Source organism: Hippopotamus amphibius, chromosome 1 (assembly GCF_030028045.1).
Source record: "Hippopotamus amphibius kiboko isolate mHipAmp2 chromosome 1, mHipAmp2.hap2, whole genome shotgun sequence".
NCBI classification, from domain to species: Eukaryota; Metazoa; Chordata; class Mammalia; order Artiodactyla; family Hippopotamidae; genus Hippopotamus; species Hippopotamus amphibius.
Genome location: NC_080186.1, coordinates 118637897 through 118656336, shown reverse-complemented (window position 1 = coordinate 118656336; position 18440 = coordinate 118637897). Strand labels below are relative to the sequence as shown.

The window sequence follows — 18440 nt, the reverse complement described above, 5'->3', positions numbered from 1 at the left end:
ATTAAAAGAAAATAAAATCCCTATATTTGTCAGGCACACCTTTGTTTACGTTCAAAGCAATTTTCTACATGATGCACAGTTCTGCGAGATGAGGCAAGAGATGCTGTTGAGGAAAGCAAGGCTCAGAAGGGCCACGCAGGCAAAATTCAGGGCTCTGGAACTGCACTTGAGAGACGTCGTGCAGGCCACTACTCGCAGGGGACTAAAGTCAGCCCAAGAGAAGAGGTTTTAGGTGGACATCCCAGAAGTGGGAAAGTTCAACCTCAAAATCGTGAGAGGTCTCGGGCCTGGAAAGAATTGGGGCTTCCCGAGAAAGACCAGTTATCACAGGGAACGGAGATAAAGCGGCGACACAGAAAGTCCTTTGTCCCGGAGCGGGAGTTACCCGCGGAGGGGCGGGGGCAGCTTTGGGTCCGGGGTGGGTGGGTGGGGGACTTCAGCTCGGCTCGGGGGGTGTGGTCTCTCGCCGGGAGCTCGGCCCCCGCTCCGCCGCGAAGGACACGCCCCGCCCCCGGCCCGGACCCCTCGGGGGCCGCGGCCCAGCAAGGCCCAGTCCGAGCGGCCGGACCCCGGGCTCAGCCCTGGGCGGACCCCGCTGCAGTGGCCCCCCCGGTCCGCCCGGGGCGCTGTGGCTGCGGCTGGTCCGGAGGGGGCGGCGAAGCCTTGGGGAGGGGAGGGGAGAGGGGAGTGTTGGAGGCGCCGGAGCCAAGCCGGGCCGGCCGGGCGGGCGGGCGAGGAGGGGGAGGAGGAGGAGCCGGGGCGGGCTGGCGGGCGGCCGGGTGGCGGCGGCGGCATGGCGGAGCCGAGCGGGGCCGAGACGAGGCCCCCCATTCGGGTCACCGTCAAGACCCCCAAGGACAAGGAGGAGATTGTGATATGCGATCGAGCCTCGGTCAAGGAGGTAGTCCGGGTGGTGGGGGTCGGGGGGGAGCGCAGAGGAGGGGTCTGCGACGAGGGGGGTGGTTCTGAGACGGTCGGACGTACGGGAGGGCCGGGGAGAGGAGGGCGGGGGCCCCGCGCGCGCTCGGAGGAGCGGCTGGCAAGGGCGGGCGGGTAGGGGGCGTCCTGCGAGGGTGATCTGCGCGAGCGTGGCGCGCGCTGGCGAGCGGAGGCCGGGGTTCGCCGTGTGGCCTGGGCTGGGGGCGTGGTGGAGAGTGGGAAGAGGACACCTTGCACGGGGAGGGAGGAAGGACCCTGGGTTTGAGCGGAGTGTGCGCCCCGGCTCCTGGTCGGGGTTCGAGGCGCCGAGGCAGAGTGGGGGCCGGGCAAGGTGCAGAGCCCCGAGAGCGGGCGGGGGGCGCAGGCTGGGGGAGAGCTCCGGGCGCCTACTGTGCGCCTTCTGACGCCTGGCCGGTGGGGGAGAGGATTTCCCTCTGCCAGGATCCTTCTTACTCTTTTAAATCAAGGTGGTTACACTTGATTCTCAGCCCCCCTCCGATTTACGCAGTGTGCAGTAGGTGCTCAATAAAAATGTAGTGAATGAGGGAATATTGCCCGTGTTCACCACCCCGCTGTGGCTGCTCCAGAATTTCACAGAGGCGGGGCTTAAGATAGGCGTCTGGTTGGAAGGGAGGGATCTGGAAGCTGCCTTTGCTTAGCAAGTGCAGTCGTTTTACTTAAGAGTGCAGGTTTGATTTGGTTGGGTTGGGGGGTGGGAGGTGTTGCTGATAGGTTAGGGGAGTCTAACTCTCCCCAAGCCAGCCTTTAGTGCCATCATTGCCCCTCCCCCCCCAACCTTATAAAGTGACCGCATTCCAGAATTCAAATAATTTTTGCCTGCAAAGCTGGCTTTGAAATCAGCTCTAATTGAGAGGCCCCATGTGTTTGGTTAAGAGCCTAGGCTTTGATGTCAAGACCTGAGCTCCATTCTGCCCAGGACAAGTTACCTAACTGCTCTGATCCTCAGTTTTCTGGTCTTTAAAATGGAGATAATAATTAACATGTATCTCTTGGGACTTAGACTCTTAACTAGTGAATAGTTAGTGCTGCTACAAATAACTGGGATTTATTTGTTGTAATTGTTACAGGAACACTGGGAATAAAGAGAGGAAAGAGACTTGGGGTCTGAGGAGAGAAGGCTGTAAGGGCCTGGGTCCAAGGCTGTTGGAGTTGGGATGGAAAGAACTGCCCAGGCAGTACCCTCACAGGGAACTGGGTGAAGGGACTGAAGAGGGAGTGGCAGATAGAAGCAGGGACTCTCTAGGGTGGGAGACCCTGGGGTAGAGCTGACAAGAGCCTATCACCAGTCTAGCTCCTTGGTTAAGAAAGAAGCCGCTTATTGCAGCTAGAGAGATGGAGTCAGGACTGCTGAGAGGACTTCCCACAACTAGAGGTGGGAGCAAGGGAATGCAGGCTTTGAAGAAGAGGCAGGGTCCCTCGTTGGTGGAACCCAGTCAGCCTCCACAGTGACCTTTGCCTCTTGATCACAGTTCAAAGAGGAAATCTCACGGAGATTTAAGGCTCAGCAGGATCAGCTGGTCCTGATCTTCGCAGGCAAGATCCTCAAGGATGGGGACACACTGAACCAGCATGGGATCAAGGACGGGCTCACTGTCCATTTGGTCATCAAGACCCCTCAGAAGTAAGTTCAGGAGAGGAGTATGTCCAGCTTTGGATTGGGCTTTTCTCCCCGCCATCTGATACTTTCTCGCCCATTGTTCAACTGTACATCTAGGGCCTATGCCAAGGCCCAGGAAGGTGGCTCTTGGATGGATTGCCAGAAAGCCTTATGTTCTCACCTGCAGGGGAAGGCAACCTGATTTACTTCTCCCTGAATGCCCTGAAGATAGCAGATACTGGCTTCTGTCTCCCTCTGCCTGACTTACTGACTGCCCCCAGCATCACCCTTCTCCAGCCTCAGGGTTGCTTAGGAGGTGGCTTGGGTTAGGGCAGTAGCTGGACAGCAAGCATAGCAATCACTGTCTTCCCTTTTGCATTCACTTCAACTAGGATTTTCCTTTCTGTCTTCAGGGTTCAAGATCCAGCTACTGCTACTGCTTCTTCGCCTTCCACTCCAGACCCAGTCTCAGCACCCTCCACCACACCTGCCTCACCCGCCACTTCTGCCCAGCCCTCCACTTCTGGCAGTGCCACCTCGGATACTGGCAGTGGAAGCCGAAGGAGCAGTGGGGGGGGTACCTCTCCAGGGACTGGGGAGGGACCTCCCAGTGCCACTGCATCCATACTCTGTAAGCCTTTAGGGAGGAAGGCACTGTCCTGTTTTGGGCTGTGGAGTCGGGGAGAGCCAAGAAGAGGGGAAAATATGGTCCCTGCTCCTGGTCTGATGTGGGTTGGGAACCCCTGTACATAGAATCCCAGACATTGGTACTTGAGCCAAGTAGGGGAGGAAACTGGTCTGTGAGGGCTTCCCAGAACAGGCGAGCATGGCAAAATGTTAAGAGTGAGGGTGAAATGGGGTTGGGGATGTGATGATATTGGAATTTGGGGAAAAGGTGGGTCCAGTAGTAGCCAGTTGGGGAGTATTTATTTGCTTGCTCAATAGGCCATCATTGGTTGCCCTCTCTGTGCTCACTACTGGGCCTGCCTGTCAGCCTTGGCCATCAAAGAGGTCTCAGTCTAGTAGACGCGCATCTCTGGCAGCTGTGGATCAGGGCTGGGGCTGTGGAAATGACTGGAAAAGGGAGATGTGAGAAGCAGGAGGGGCCCATCCTGGAGCCCCGACTTCAGTGGCTCTGGCCAGGTAGGGGAAGAGTCTTGTGACAGATGGTGACCCTACCCCGTCCCCACAGCTGGCTTTGGGGGCATCCTGGGCCTGGGCAGCCTGGGCCTGGGCTCTGCCAACTTCATGGAGCTACAGCAGCAGATGCAGCGGCAGCTGATGTCCAACCCTGAGATGCTGTCGCAGATCATGGAGAACCCCCTGGTCCAGGACATGATGTCCAACCCTGACCTGATGCGCCACATGATCATGGCCAACCCCCAGATGCAGCAGCTGATGGAGCGGAACCCCGAGATCAGCCACATGCTCAACAACCCCGAGCTCATGAGGCAGGTGGGTCTGAGAGAAGGCTGGGGGTGTGGGGGATGCCTGGCACCCCACTGCGTGCTGCCCGGCATTTTCCCACCTCGTCCTACTTTGATTTCTTCATTCATTCATTTAGCAGCCATGTTTTGAGCGCTGGGGGTACAGTGATGAAAAGACATCTAGGCCTAGCTTTCCAGGAACTTCTGGTCTCAAAGGAAAGTAGGACAAGTAAGCAGGCAGTTAGAATACAGTGTGGCCATTGCTCTCATAGAGATAGTCACAGGATCTCCTGGGAGCACACAGAAGGGCTCCTGACCCTACCCTGGGGCTGAGAGGAGGCCTGAAGGAAGTGTCGCCCAAGCAGAGACCCAAAAGGGAAAAAAGGAACCAGAGGAAGGAAAAGAGAAGAGTATTCAGGGCCAAGGGACAGCAAGTACAAAGGCCTGGGAATGAAAGATAATAGGAGGGTTGCAGAGCATTGTGGCTGGGCCGTGCCCAGTGGGTGAGGGAGACCCAGGGGAGGTGGTTTGGTGTTGGTCTTTGGGAGCTCTGTCTCGTGGCCATCCACCAGGGGATGAGGGTAGACGATCTCAGCAGAGCTGTGGACTCTAGTGCTGGACTCACCAGAAGATAAGTTCCAGAAGGGCAAGGATTTGCAAGTGTTTTGTTCACTGCCTAGAACAGTGCCTGGTATATAGTAGTCACTCAAGTACTTTTTAAAAAAAATTAATTATTTCATTTTGGCTGTGCCAGGTCTTGGTTGCGGCACATGGGATCTTCATTGCAGCATGAGGGCTTCTTAGTTGTGGAATGCGGACTTCTTAGTTGCGGCATTCAGACTTCTTAGTTGCAGCATGTGAACTCTTAGTTGTGGCATGCGTGTAGGATCTGAGTTCCCCGACCAGGGACTGAATCCAAGCCCCCTGCTTTGGGAGTGTGGAGTCTTATCCACTGGACCACCAGGGAAGTCCCAATAAGTACTTATTAAACGAACGAATTGTGGGATAGGAGATCAGAGTCCTGTCATAGACAAGAGAAGGCCCCCATCCCGTTTCTCAAGATTCACTGAGGCCAAAGACCTGGGGTGGGATCTAGAAGGTGTTGGTAGCATTGCCCCAGCTTGACTCCTTTCCCTCCCCAACTTGTGGTCATTTACCGGGAGCCATACTCTGGTCTCGGTCAGACAGACCTATCTGGCTTTGAACCTTATCTCCACCACTGACTGGCTGTGTGTCCCAGGCAGTGAGTCTCTGAGCCTCATCTGCTAAACAGGGACAGAAATACCTATGCAGGATGGTTATCGTGGGGATTAAATGACTTGAATTTGCAAATTACTTAGCCCAGTGACTATATGTTGTAACTGCTCAATAGATGTTAATTTTCTCTTTTGCTTCCTCCCCTTTCTCATGTCCTTTTTAAAAAAATATTTTCTAATTTTATTTTATTATTTTTTTGGCTGCGTTGGGCTGTGCACGGGCTTTCTCTAGTTGTGGCGAGAGGGGGCTACTCATGGTTGCAGTGCACAGGCTTCTTGTTGTGGTGGCTTCTCCTGTTGTGGAGCACGGGCTCTAGGTGTGTGGGCTTCAGTAGCTGTGGTGTGCTCAGGCTCTACAGCTCAGGCTCAGTAGTTGTGGCGCACAGGCTTAGTTGCTCTGCAGCATGGGGGATTTCCCGGACCAGGGATCAAACCTGTGTGTCCTGCACTGGCAGGCGGATTCTTAACCACTGCGCCACCAGGGAAGTCCCCTCATGTCTTTTCTTATTCAGCTTCTTTGTGCTCCCTGACACTTCTGTGGATCCCCTGAACCTGAGGGAGGGAAGCTGCTGCCCTCACCCCATCTGGGATCATTGTAACCCCAAAAGTCAACCAGAATACCCATAGGGGGGCAGAGTTGGAGCCAAGATGACACTTGAGGAAGGAGGTCCAGTTCACCCTACCCCCTGCCACTATGGGTTGGTTCTTGGGCCCTGGTCCTGGTCCTGACGCAGACCTCCTCATCAGGGCCCAGTCTTTTCCAAACTTGGTGATCCCCTGGTTCCAGGGCCATTCTCTCTCTTCCTTTTCCACCAGACGATGGAGCTTGCTCGGAATCCAGCCATGATGCAGGAGATGATGCGGAACCAGGACCGGGCCCTAAGCAACCTGGAGAGCATCCCTGGAGGGTATAATGCCCTCCGCCGCATGTACACGGACATCCAGGAGCCCATGTTTAGTGCTGCCCGGGAACAGGTGGGGCCAGGGGCTGGGCCGTGGGAGGGCAGTCTGGACTCAGGATTACCTACCCCAGACCCAGGCAAGACTGAGGTGCTATCTGCGCCTCTTTCATTCCCTAGCCCCCTGAGGGTGGGCCTTGGCTTGCAAGTGGTTCTCACGGTGCATAGGCAGGGATGGCCCAACTTGGCACGGGACTGAGGCACTAGGGCAGAAGATAGCAGAGTTTCCTAGGGAAGTGGGGGAAGTGTAGCGTCCAAGGGATTTGACATTGTTTTGACAAACTTCTTGCACCAAGGGCTCAAAGATTGTGGGGCAGGCCTGGGGTCAAGCAGCCAGCCCTAGCACAGTGTGTCTCAAGTGTGGTCCCCAGATCACCTGTATCAGAATCACCTGGGGAGCTTGTTAATCATGAGATTCCTGGTCCCTGCCTTTGAGCTACTCATTGGCTCAGTCTCTGGAATCAAAGCCTGGGAGTATGCACTTTAAAAAATGCTTCATGAATTCTTTCCAAATATACAAGGAGTATAGCATTCTCTTGTATCCTTGTGGCCCTAACACATTGCCACATACAGTTTCAGTGCCTTTTGGGGTTCTTTTTTTAAAGTTTAATGTACACGAAATATATTATACATTTACCTGTTTCAAAACTCAAAAGCTACACAAAGTAAATCTTTTGTTTAAAAAGGTATTTAAAAAGTACGGAAAGGCATACAAGCTGAACAAAAGTATGCAAAAGGGATCCTTCTGTTTCCATCTCCCAGCCACCTCTTTTCCACCCCAGAGTTAACGAATGTTGTTATTATTTTGCATGTTTTGCTAGACATGTTTAACATTAGCAAATAAGATATTACACATAGAATCGCAGCCTTTGCGTACCCCTCCCCCATCTTATACCTCCCTTCCCGTTTGCGGAGCTAACTACCACCGTGAAGTTGGTGTCTGTCATTTCGATTCTTTTATTACCTATGTATGTGTCCATAAATAATCTGTGGCATCGTTTTGCATATTTTTCACCCGTACAGAAGTGGTATCATGCTGTTCATATGATTTTAAACCTGTTTTTTAAAAACATCTAAAAATGTTTTACTGACGAATAATGTAGTTGCAGAAAGGTGCACAGCCTGATGGATTTTCACAAACTGAACCCCTGCCACCCCCAACCAGCACCCAGCTGGGAGGGTGGGACCTCACAGTACTGTTTCCTTGTGGAAAGGAAAAAGCACCATATCCTGAGTGGCCCATGCTATGCCAACGGAGTCCTTGTTCTTGCCGTCTCTGCCCTACAGCAAGTCTCCACAGATGAGTGTGTCCTTGCTGACTCTGTCCCTGTGATGATACCACATTGTCTTAATTAAGTCTGGGCATCAGGTAGGGTGAATCTCCCCTCCCCTCTTCTAGTAATGCATGTACCGGGTTAAAAAAAAATTCAAGTCGTTGAGCAAGGCTTTATAACAAGTACCCAGCTAATTCTGATGTGCTCTAAGGTGTGAGAACCGCTGGTTCAGCTAAAAGAACGTAACGTTTGGCATCAACAAACCTGGATTCAAATACCTGCTCCATCATTCTTTTTTTTTTAAGAACTTTTATTGAGATATAATTGACATACAATAAACTGCTCCATCATTCTTTAGTGGTGTGATTTTAAGTGAGTTGCTTAACCTCCCTGAGTCTTCGCTTTCTCATTTTCAAAATGGAGACAATATATTATAGCAGTGTTCTCAATCATTTTGGTCTCTGGACCCCTTTATTTATATATGTTTTTTTTAATTTAATTTTTTTTTTTTTTTGGCCGCACCGCGTGGCATGTGGGATCTTAGTTCCCTACCCAGGGATCGAACCCGAGCCCCCTGCAGTGGAAGCACGGAGTCCTAACCACTAGACCAGCAGGGAATTCCCCTCTGGACCTCTTTATACACTTAAAGATTATTAAGGACCCCAAAGAGCTTTTGTTTTTGGGGGGGTTAGGTCTAGTGATATTCACTGTATCTGAAATTAAAACTGAGAATTAGAAAAAAAATTCATTAACTCATCTTAAAATAACAATAAATCCCTTCCACATTACCATAAATAGCATACTTTTTTGAAAAATAACTTTATTTTCCAAAACAAAACTTTAGAGGAAGGAATGGCCTTGTTTGGCATTTTTGCAGATCTCTTGAATGTCTGGCTTACTACAGGATAGCTGGATTCTCAGATCTGCTTCTGCATTCAGTCCATTGCAATATCACATGTTATGTAGCCTTTGGAAAACTCCACTGAATACTTACGAGAGAATAAGAGTGTTGAAAAAGGCGAATAACATCTTAGGATTATAAAAATGGTTTTTAAACCTTGCAGGGGTCCTAGGACCACACTTTGAGAACTGGCGTATTAGAGGGATATTGTAAACATTAGAGTAAATGGGCCAGGCACATAGTAGGTGCTCAATAAATGGCAGCTGTTATCACTTTTGGGAGTTCAGGGAAAGAGATTCAGGCCTTGGGGTATACGGGGAGGAGCAAAGCAGGACCCAGAACTAGGTGGGTTTGGATGCTACGCAAGTCACCAAAACAGAAAATCTGAAATGTTGACAAAGACTGGAACAAGTACATGAACCCTGGCCTTCAAGCCCTGTTACCTGAACAGGCGTCTGGCAGGGTGAAGGAATCACAGCTCAGAGCAGGAGAGTCCTTGGTCAGCCCTGGTCCCCATGACCCACTTTGAATAAACAGGAAAAGTGACTGGATGCGAAACTCCAAGGTGGGGGGGCACTGAGGCTGCTGAGGTCCCTCCTGTGTGGGTCAAGACTACCTAGGAACTCGGGAGAGGGAGGCTGAGCAAGGGGGATGGGGTCTGGGACTCCCTCAGCCAGCGCACCCCTTGCACAGAGCTCTTTCCTGAGTGTTGGTGGGTCCAGAAGGAGGATGTTCGGGTGCTACCTTGGACAGCTCACCATATGGTGGGGTGCAGACCCTGAGATGATCGTGGGTAACATAGTTGGGGGCCTGGTGCTGCAGAGGACTGTTTAACTGAAGCAGCCAGTCCAAGGAGATAGGCTGTGGGGAGGGAGGGGAAGGAGGAGGTTACATGGAGGAAGCAAGAGAAGGAGGAGAAGACCTAGGGAGGTGTGCTCAGCCAGAGGTGTGCCCCGCTACGGGGCTCCATTGTGGTGTACCTGGATGGAGAGAATGCCACATGCGGGACCTGGGCGTGAGGGAGAGGGTTGGATGGAGTTAGTCTTGGACCAAGGTGGCTATAAAAGGGAGAGCTGGAGGCAAATTGGGGTGGAAGTAGAGAGCCAGCTCCCATCAAGCCAATAATTACCTATTGAGCACCTACTAGTGTCAGGGGCCAGGGGTGTGAAGGTGAATCTGACACTGTCTCTGCCCCTTAAAAGCTAAGGAAAACAAATATCTTGCTACACAATGGGAAAGGTGTGTGTAAAGTATTGATACTATAGAGCACAGAGGAGATTAGAAACCAAATATTTAGTGCCACCAGGGGAGTTGGGATGTTTCCAGTTATCTGAGGGGTTCAGTTCTCCAGTCATTAGCATCAGCCAGCTCCCCCCCTGCAGGATGAGGGTGAAGTTGCCCATGGTGGGGCTAGAAATTTACCTGAGGACTTCCAAGGTTTTAGATCTCTCTCCCTTTCCTGGGGAAGGGGAGGCTATTAGATGAGAAGAAAGCAAGGGCCTAGCCCTTATCCCTGATTTGTTTCAGTCCTTAACCCAAAACCTTTCCCTCCTCCCAGTTTGGCAACAATCCCTTCTCTTCCCTGGCCGGGAACTCCGACAGCTCATCCTCCCAGCCTCTGCGGACTGAGAATCGAGAGCCCCTCCCTAACCCCTGGAGCCCCTCGCCCCCCACCTCCCAGGCCCCCGGGTCCGGTGGGGAGGGCACCGGAGGATCGGGGACCAGCCAGGTGCACCCGACAGTCTCGAACCCCTTTGGGATCAATGCGGCTAGCCTGGGGTCAGGTATGTCCTAGGGTGGAAGGAGCTTAGTGGGGTCACCAGGGCAGTCCCTCTGCCCCAGGACTGAATGGGGTTCACACTGCTCCAGAATATTGACGACAGAGGTGAGACCGTATTGAAGCCACAGAGGGGGCTCTGCAGCGTGGAGTAGTGGCTCCACCCCTCAGAGGGTGAGGGTTGGTTCGGGCCCTGTCCTGATGTCCCTAGGAGTGACCTAAAGTCAAGCCTCATGAATTAACCAGGCCCTACCTCCTAAGCTCTTTCAACACGGATGGTACTATCCTGTGTAAATGGGTCAGACTGGGAATGGGATGTGGGAGAGGAATCAGGGGGCAGATAGATGTGAGGCTGGGGGAGAGGGATGTGCAGAGCTGCCTTGTACAGAAGTGCAGGTTATGCACTGCATGACCCTGGGAGATGCCCCATTTATCTGGACTATGGCTCTACATATGGCCCTAGGGATGTCTGGTAGATGCTCTGATTTCTCTGTACCCTGGGGAAGCATCTTGATTGGGAAAGTCCCTTCCCCTCTATGTGCTTATTTCATAAATAAGGGACTTGAACCTGATCCAAGGTTTTGAAATTGCACCTCTGAGTCTTGAGAGGTCTGGACCATCTCCAGGATGAGGGAAGACCAAATGGGAAAGGTTCCAGGCCTCCTGCCCCAGCTCCAACCAGACCATTGACATACTTGTTTTCCGAGTGAGATTCGGTTTGAGGAAAGGTTCTCTGCTCCTAAGAAACCACTGATCTGCATGATCTTTAGTCAAACCCTTCCCAACTCTGACCTCTGACCTGCAGCAGGAACAGCCCAGAGGGGCAGGAATCAGACCCAGTTTGCAGCTGCCTTGCCCTTAGCAGAGTAGATGGGGAAGGGAGGGTCCAGGCCAAAGCAGGGCGAGGTGACCTCGGAGTCAGGAGCGACTTGGACCCACGCCCCAGGACTTGGGAGCCCATGTTACCATTGCTGAGTTTGGTAGCCCCTCAGTGCCTGAAGTACGGTAGATGGAAGTGTGGTACCTAGTTTCCATCTGGACCCCTTTTCTCTTGTTTTGTTTGTTTCCCCTTCTTGTCCTAGGGATGTTCAACAGCCCGGAAATGCAGGCCCTCCTGCAGCAGATCTCTGAGAACCCCCAGCTGATGCAGAACGTGATCTCAGCCCCCTACATGCGCAGTATGATGCAGACGCTGGCCCAGAACCCCGACTTTGCTGCTCAGGTAGGTATGCAGCTGGCACGAGGCGAGTGTGCTGGGGGCTGTTACTCGTGATGGTGGAAACACTCTGGATGAAAACAGACTGCCTGGGCTTCTGTACCGAGCTCTGCCACTTCCTAGCCGTGCGCGCCAAGCAAGTTATTTAACCCCAGGTCCCTCACCTGCAAAACGGTCATGACCGTTACCATTCCCGCCTCAGAGAGCTGTGAGGGTTAAATGAGTTCACAACATAAAGTGTTCAGAGCGCGGCGCGGCACGGCACACGGTACGGCCTGTGTACTCGGAAATGTTAGCCGGCATCGTCTTCATGAGACCGGCCCCTCACGCTCATCCCCGTGCGGCGCGTCGTTCCGTTTCCTCTCACTGTCCCACGTAGGCTCTAAGGATACTCTGAGGTCCTTGGAGAAGCTGGCCAGATTTCCTGCAGGGGTGGGGGTGCGGAGGGAGAGGAGGCTGGGGGGCGTTCCAGGGGTAGGTGGGCCCAGGCCTCCCGCTGCTGCCTTCACCCTGGCAGATGATGGTGAACGTGCCGCTCTTCGCGGGGAACCCCCAGCTGCAGGAGCAGCTCCGCCTGCAGCTCCCGGTCTTCCTGCAGCAGGTGAGTGAGGAGCCTAGACGGGCAGAGGTTGAGGGCTGGGGCGGACCCCAAGGTCCAACGGGTGGAACTTAAAGGAGGGGCCGCACTTTGTTCTGGACTCAGGGTCCAGGCTGCCTCCTGTCTGCTGCCACCTCCTGTTGTCTTTCTTTGCTGTTTCCCACCAGATGCAGAACCCGGAGTCTCTCTCCATCCTTACCAATCCCCGAGCCATGCAGGCACTGCTGCAGATCCAGCAGGGACTGCAGACCTTGCAGACCGAGGCCCCCGGGCTGGTACCCAGGTGAGGGTTGGTGGCAGCTGGGCAGCAAGGTTCTGGCTACTCTTCCCCCTCCACACCTTTCTCTGCCACTCTCTGGGCAGCCCTCGTGTCCCTGAGGGTCTGTTTTTCTGTTTCTTCCAACTGCTTTTCCTTCTGGATCTCACGTTCCCATCCCTTTCTCAGAGGCCATCTCCCACCTCTTGGTCTCTCCTGCCTGCAGCCTTGGCTCTTTTGGGTTGTCCCGGGCCCCAGCATCCTCGGCAGGCAGCAACGCCGGCTCTGCGCCTGACGCCCCCACCTCCCTGCCAGCCCCGCCAGCCACGTCCTCTCCAGCAGGCGCCTCCAGTGCTCAGCAGCAGCTCCTACAGCACATGATCCAGCTTTTGGCTGCAAGTGGAAACTCACAGGTACATGGAGCGGTGGGGCTGGCGCTGGGACCCGGCGGTGTTCAGGGTGGCAGTAGAATGGACACAGCGGAGCAGGCTTTGGAGTCAGCCAGACCTGGCTTTCGTTCTTGGTCTGCTTCTTTCTAGCCTTGGGCAAGTTACCAGTCTTCCATAAGTTTAGTTTCCACAGCTGTGAAATGGAGATGAGAAGAGTAATCGCACTTACTGGGCTAGCTGGGTATTGGCCTCTGCGCCTTATATATAAGAGCTCAGTTACTTTATTTTTCACAACAGCCTTGCCAGGAAGCTATTATTATTATTTCTGTGTTACAAAAGGGGAAAACTAAAGTCCAGAGAGGTTAAGTGGCTTGCTCAGAGTCACGTAGCTAGTAAGTAACGGAGCTAAAATTCAAACTGAGGCACGCTGGCTCAGAATTTACACTTTAACTACTGTTATACCACTTCTGCTTATATCAGAGGACCCTTTGGTAATTAAAGTAGCCTCCGTCTCTGAGAAGAAAGAGAAGGATTCTGGGAGGTGAGGTGACCAGAGCCCTGGCCACATAGTCAAGACCTGGGGTTTGGGGGGAGGAGCAGGGAAGAGCCCCTTCTCTGGCCTCTGTGACTCATCTGGGAAAAGCCTTTCAACAGAAATGTAAGTGTGCCCAGCTCTGTGTGAGGCACTGAGGGGGCTGGATAAAGGGATCCCCAAGGCCCAGTCCAGCTTAAATTGTGTGGACCATGATGAAAAACAGCAGGGAGCATTGGACAGGGCTCTTGTACTGTGTGTCAGGGGCCTCTGTGATTGCTGGGCTCCTTCCAGCTCTGAGTCTTCTATTCATGATCTAGGCTAGTGCTTCCTATACATCCCTTGGGGAAAACATTTCCAGGAGATGTTTATAGGAGTGTCAAAAATGAAAAGCCTTCTCTTTTTTAAATAACTCTGTTGATTGGTTAAACACAATTAAACAGGCTCTTGCTTTCTTGGGGCCCTTCTCTGACCTTCAATGGCCGTGTGTGCGATGACTGCCAGAAGGGGGTTTGGAGGTGGTGTTTATCGACCACAGAACACTTGGCCTTTGGATTGCCTGTTAGCATCTCCGGAGTGTTGATGGAAAGCACGTAGGAATGTCGGCTGATGCAGACCTATATCTTACTTTGAAATTTTAAGAAAGATGCCCCCCACCTTATGATGACACAGTTGTTTAGTGACTTGGGACGCTGGCTCCTTGGCCTCCGTTTGCAGCTCACTGACCGCTGCCCTGTTGCTTAACTCTGAGGATGTCTTCTTCTCTCCTTTATAAACGCTCAGAATCAGATAGGCCTCCTGGGCTTGGTCCTGTCCCCGCTTCACAAGGCCTGTCCCCTCCAGGTGCAGACCCCAGAAGTGAGATTTCAGCAGCAGCTGGAGCAGCTCAACTCCATGGGCTTCATCAATCGTGAGGCCAACCTGCAGGCCCTGATCGCCACAGGAGGGGACATCAACGCAGCTATCGAGAGACTGCTGGGCTCTCAGCTCTCCTAATCCCTCGGCCCATGCCTCCTGCTGCTCCCCTCCCTCCATGCCAGCGTTTGGTTCCTCTGTCAACCCGGCCCTCTGCGGCTTGTCATCCCTTCTGTCTTCTCCCTTGTCCTCTGCAGGCAGCAGGGTGGCTTTAGAGGCGTGGGCCCCAGCCCCATAGCTCTGAGGATTCCAGTGTTACTTCTGCACCTCTTGTAAACCCTTCGCTCCTGGCCCTGCTTGAACAGAGCTATTTAAAGCGTCCTCACAGCTTTGGTGATTGGCCCCAGCTCCTTGCTCCACCACCACGTTTTGCAACCTTCAGGCTTCTCAGTGGCCATGCGGAGCTGAAGGAGGAACTGACGATCTGGGTTACTGGAACAGGGTCTTCTGTCTGTACCACTAGGGTTTTCCTTGCCTTCTGTTTACTTTTGGTAACTCTTCCTTCTTTCTCTCCCCCCATCGCCTCCCACCTCCAGCCTAACCAACGCTAGACTTCTATACTGCGAAGCAGGGGCAGGGGCAACAGGCTGTGATTTTCCTCCTTGCCCCCTGTTCCGGTCACTTCACCCAGCACTTTTTCTTGGGGTCTGTTGGGCCGTCCAGAGGAAGGAAGCTGCCTGCTCTCCCTGTCTGAAGGGAGAGGTGAGACAAGCCCTCTGGAGCAGGAAGTAATAAGCCCCGGGGCCAGCCTGATGAGAGGAGGTGGGAGGAAGATTTTTCTGGAGGAAGGGAATCAGGGGAACAGCCTGAGGAGAGGATGTGAAAGTTGGAGTTGACTGTTAGGGAGTGGAAGCACTAAGAGTTCTTTTAGGCTGGAGCATCCAGTCCCAGGGCTGGCAAAGGAGACTTAGAGATGTTAATGGAATTTGAGTTGAAGACAAGGGCTCAATGAAGCTGAACAATATGGCTTACAAGGGGTTATATTGTTTGCATTTCCTCAAACACACATGCTTATATACATACACACACATTTCCATGAACCCAGGACCTGCTTGTGTCTCCAGGTAGCAGTGATTTAAGCCCCCCTCAAAAGACATGAAGGGGATTGGGGTCTGTCTCAGCAGTGGCGGTGTGTGTGGGTGGGTGGGTGCATGAATGCCTTCAGGCACACACGTGCATGTGAGCTGAGTGGGAGGGTGGATTCCTTGTTGATTTCTGCTTTAGCGTTTTCTCCCTCCAGAGAGAAGTAGGCAAAGGGGACAGTCTAGGTCAGGAATACATACAGCCTGGAAAGCTAGGTCCCCTGCGCCTTTAGATGCTGGGTAACCCAAGGGTAGTGTGGGTACCCCTTCTGAGGCTGTCAAGGCTGTGACCAGCACCCTTATTACTCCCCCCCCCCCCCCATTGCTTTCGGGGAATAGTAGGGGAGGAGTCTTTCCTTCTAGAACCCCTGGCCTTTGGCATCTTAGCTCCTGCCCTATGAGTTTTTGCTATTTCCCTCCAGGCCAGAAAGCTCTATTTGAGGAAGGAAAGGAGAGGGCAGGAATGATGATTTTGATCTGGAATTGGACATTGCTCTTGGAGCACAGAGGAGGCTCATATCACCTCCTCTCTCTGCTTGGAAGACCCATTGCTGAGAATATGGAGGCAAGAGGAACAGAATTTTCTCCAAGTGGGAAAGGGTCCCAAGCAATCCAGAGAGGATGTCCGTGTGGCTTTCCCTTCCTACCTCCCCCAACTCCCATACTGGCCTTTGTAAATAAATGGTGTGGTCTTTGTTGTGAGGGTGTCTTGGTGTTTGTTTGCTGGGGGAGAGGAGGCTGCCTGAAGACAACTTGTTGGTTTTAGAGGGCTTTTGTAAAGTGGAATCTAGAGGAATTTGAAGTTGGATTCCGTTGCCACAGGTGTTCAGAGACATCAGAGGTAAAGGGATAACTGATCGTGGGGATATCTATAATCTGTGGTTTAGGAATGGGAAGGATTACAGAATTTCTTCCATTCCCCATTGCCGGACTGTAAATTATCAGATCCCACCCCACCATCCCACTCCCATAGGTCAGGGCTGGGAGAGAAATGTATGAAAGGTGCCAAGAATATGACCAGGTCCTTACTTCCATCCTTTGATCTTTCGGCAAGGCTGCCCTCTCCTTCCCCCAGGTAAAAAAAAGTCAAAACAAAACAAGCCCTTGTATCCAGATCTCATGCAAGTGGAGTTTAGCAGTTATTAGTCTTGAGCTCTGAGGCTAAACCTAGCTTTACCACTAAGTGTGTGCACTTAAGGAAGTTGTTTCATATGTATGTGGTTTTATCTATTGTATAGTGAGGTTATGGATTAGAGTTCTGTGATATCTGAATAAAGCAAGTAGGAGGTCCCACTACTGATAGTGGTAGGACAGATGTTTCAGACCAGCACCCTCAGAAATTTTAAATATGAAAAGTATCAAAAAATCAAAGGGCTAACAAGATTGGCCGGAAATCCAGAGAGAAAAGAAGGCTCCAAAGGCTGCCTTTGCCCAGAGGGCTTTTCCAGGTGGGAAAGGCTGCTGAGAGGCTGAGCTGTACTTTTGAGGGCCTTGCAGGATTGGGAGCTAGAGGAACAAAAAATTGGAATCTGGGGATAGCTAAAGATAGGGATGCCAGGGACTTCCCTGGTGGCACCGTGGTTAAGACTCCATGCTCCCAACACAGGGGGCCCGGGTTCGATCCCTGGTCAGGGAACTAGATCCCACATGCATGTTGCAACTAAGAGTTTGCATGCTGCAGCTCAGGAGCCCATGAGCTGCAACCAAGGAGCCTGCCTGCCACAACTAAGAGCCGGCACAACCAAAAAAACAAAACAAAAAACAAAGATAGGGATGCTGGTAAAGACTTGGACTAGGAACCCCTAAGGATGAATCGGGAGTAAACCAGTGCTCATATTCTGCAGCCCAGTGTCCCACCATTCTGGGTGGTCCAGAAATTCTCCAGTCACAAACTTGGAGTGAGATGATCCCAGATCGCTAGCATCTCTGGATGCTTGGTAGAAGCAAGCGGAAATCTCAAGGAACTTAACACCAACCTAGACCTCAAAAGCATTGTAATTAATAATTTTTTAAATGTAACATCAACCACAATAAGAATTAGTCAAGCACGTGAAGAAATAAGGCAATGAAAATGAAAGCAAAGAGAAATGACAGACCAAAAAAAAAAGGGAAACAGACAACAAATAGACAATTCCATATATTGGATTTCTACAGAAATGAAAACAACTGGTTAGTATTTCAAGAAGATAAAAGCGAGGCTTGGAAATTTCAACAGAGACCTGAAACTACAAAAACAGACATAGCACAATTGGAAAAGGACCAAATAGAAATTTTAGCTAGAAAAATAAACGAAATTAAGGTCTCAATAGATGGGTTTCATAAATTAGACATAGTTGGGGAGAGAACTGATAGATTATAGACACAGAATGAAACCTGGACAAATAAGAGGATGGGAAATACAGAAAAGACAGTAAGTTGGGCTAAATTATGTTTAATTGGAGCCCAAGGAGAAGAGAGAGATTGGAAAAAGCAATCTGAAGAAGTAATGTCAGAATTATCTATAATTGAGGAAAGTTACCAATTCACAGATTCAGGAAGCCCAGTGAATTAAACTTGCACTCTGCAAAAAGGCAAAAGCAAAAAGAAAATATTTTAAAGCAACTATGGAATAAAGACGGTTTATCCTCAAAAAAGCAACAGACTGCTACTTACATCTCAACAGCAAAACTGGAAGCCAGAAGAGTGGAACGGCATCTTCCCTATGCTTAAAGAAAGTAGCTGTCCAGTGAAAATATCTTTCAAAAACGAAAGTAAAATAAAGATATTTTCAGACAAAAACAGTCCACCACCAGCAGTCTCGCATTAAGGGAAATTCCAAAAGGTGATAATCTTCAGTCATAATAAAAAGGAAAAAAAAATGAAGGAATGAAGAACAATGAAAGTGGTAAATATGTATGTAAATCTAATTATACATTGACTATAAAACACAAGTGATAATGTCTCACGGTGTTAAAAGGTATAGACAAGAAATTAAAATGTGTGACACACCAGCACGGGAGTCAGAAAGACAGCGGTAAATGGGCGTGGAGTATACTGAGGTCTTTGCCCTGTGCAGGTAGAAAGTAAAGTGTCCGTTAATGTTAGGCATTGGGAAGGTAAGGACGAATGTTTTGCTAAACCGCTAAAAAACAATGTGTAACTACCAAAAATTACCTTTCAGGGACTTCCCTGGTGCTGCAGTGGTTAAGACTCCGTGCTCCCAATGCAGGGGGCCCGGGTTTGAACCCTGATCAGGGAACTAGATGCCAACATGCGTGCTGCCACTAAGAGTTCACATGCTGCAACTAAGGAGCCAGTGCAA

At 51.4% G+C, this 18440-nt stretch overlaps 1 protein-coding gene across 2 annotated transcripts; it reads left to right on the top strand.

The window, feature by feature from the left end:
• The first annotated feature begins 446 nt into the window (after positions 1-446).
• On the top strand, positions 447-15835 carry UBQLN4 (ubiquilin 4). Of its 2 annotated transcripts, none has more exons than XM_057726346.1 (11): positions 447-901; positions 2430-2581; positions 2971-3188; positions 3750-4012; positions 6057-6215; positions 9933-10158; positions 11234-11373; positions 11885-11968; positions 12133-12248; positions 12448-12634; positions 13986-15835. In XM_057726346.1, the coding sequence occupies exons 1-11, from the start codon at positions 794-796 to the stop codon at positions 14136-14138; spliced, it is 1806 nt and encodes a 601-aa protein (XP_057582329.1). In that variant the 5' UTR covers positions 447-793; the 3' UTR covers positions 14139-15835. The 2 variants fall into 2 exon arrangements, with proteins under 2 accessions (XP_057582329.1, XP_057582320.1); XM_057726337.1 differs by having other exon boundaries at positions 13926-15835.
• The last annotated feature ends 2605 nt before the right edge of the window (positions 15836-18440 follow it).

What these genes read in the sequence shown, in the direction of transcription:
- UBQLN4 (XM_057726337.1), top strand. Translation starts at nt 794, where the DNA reads ATGGCGGAGCCGAGCGGGGCCGAGACGAGGCCCCCCATTCGGGTCACC. An exon ending in ACCCCGACTTTGCTGCTCAG is followed by an intron (nt 11,374 to 11,884) that starts GTAGGTATGCAG and finishes TCACCCTGGCAG; the next exon opens with ATGATGGTGAACGTGCCGCT. An exon ending in CTGCAAGTGGAAACTCACAG is followed by an intron (nt 12,635 to 13,925) that starts GTACATGGAGCG and finishes ATAAACGCTCAG; the next exon opens with AATCAGATAGGCCTCCTGGG.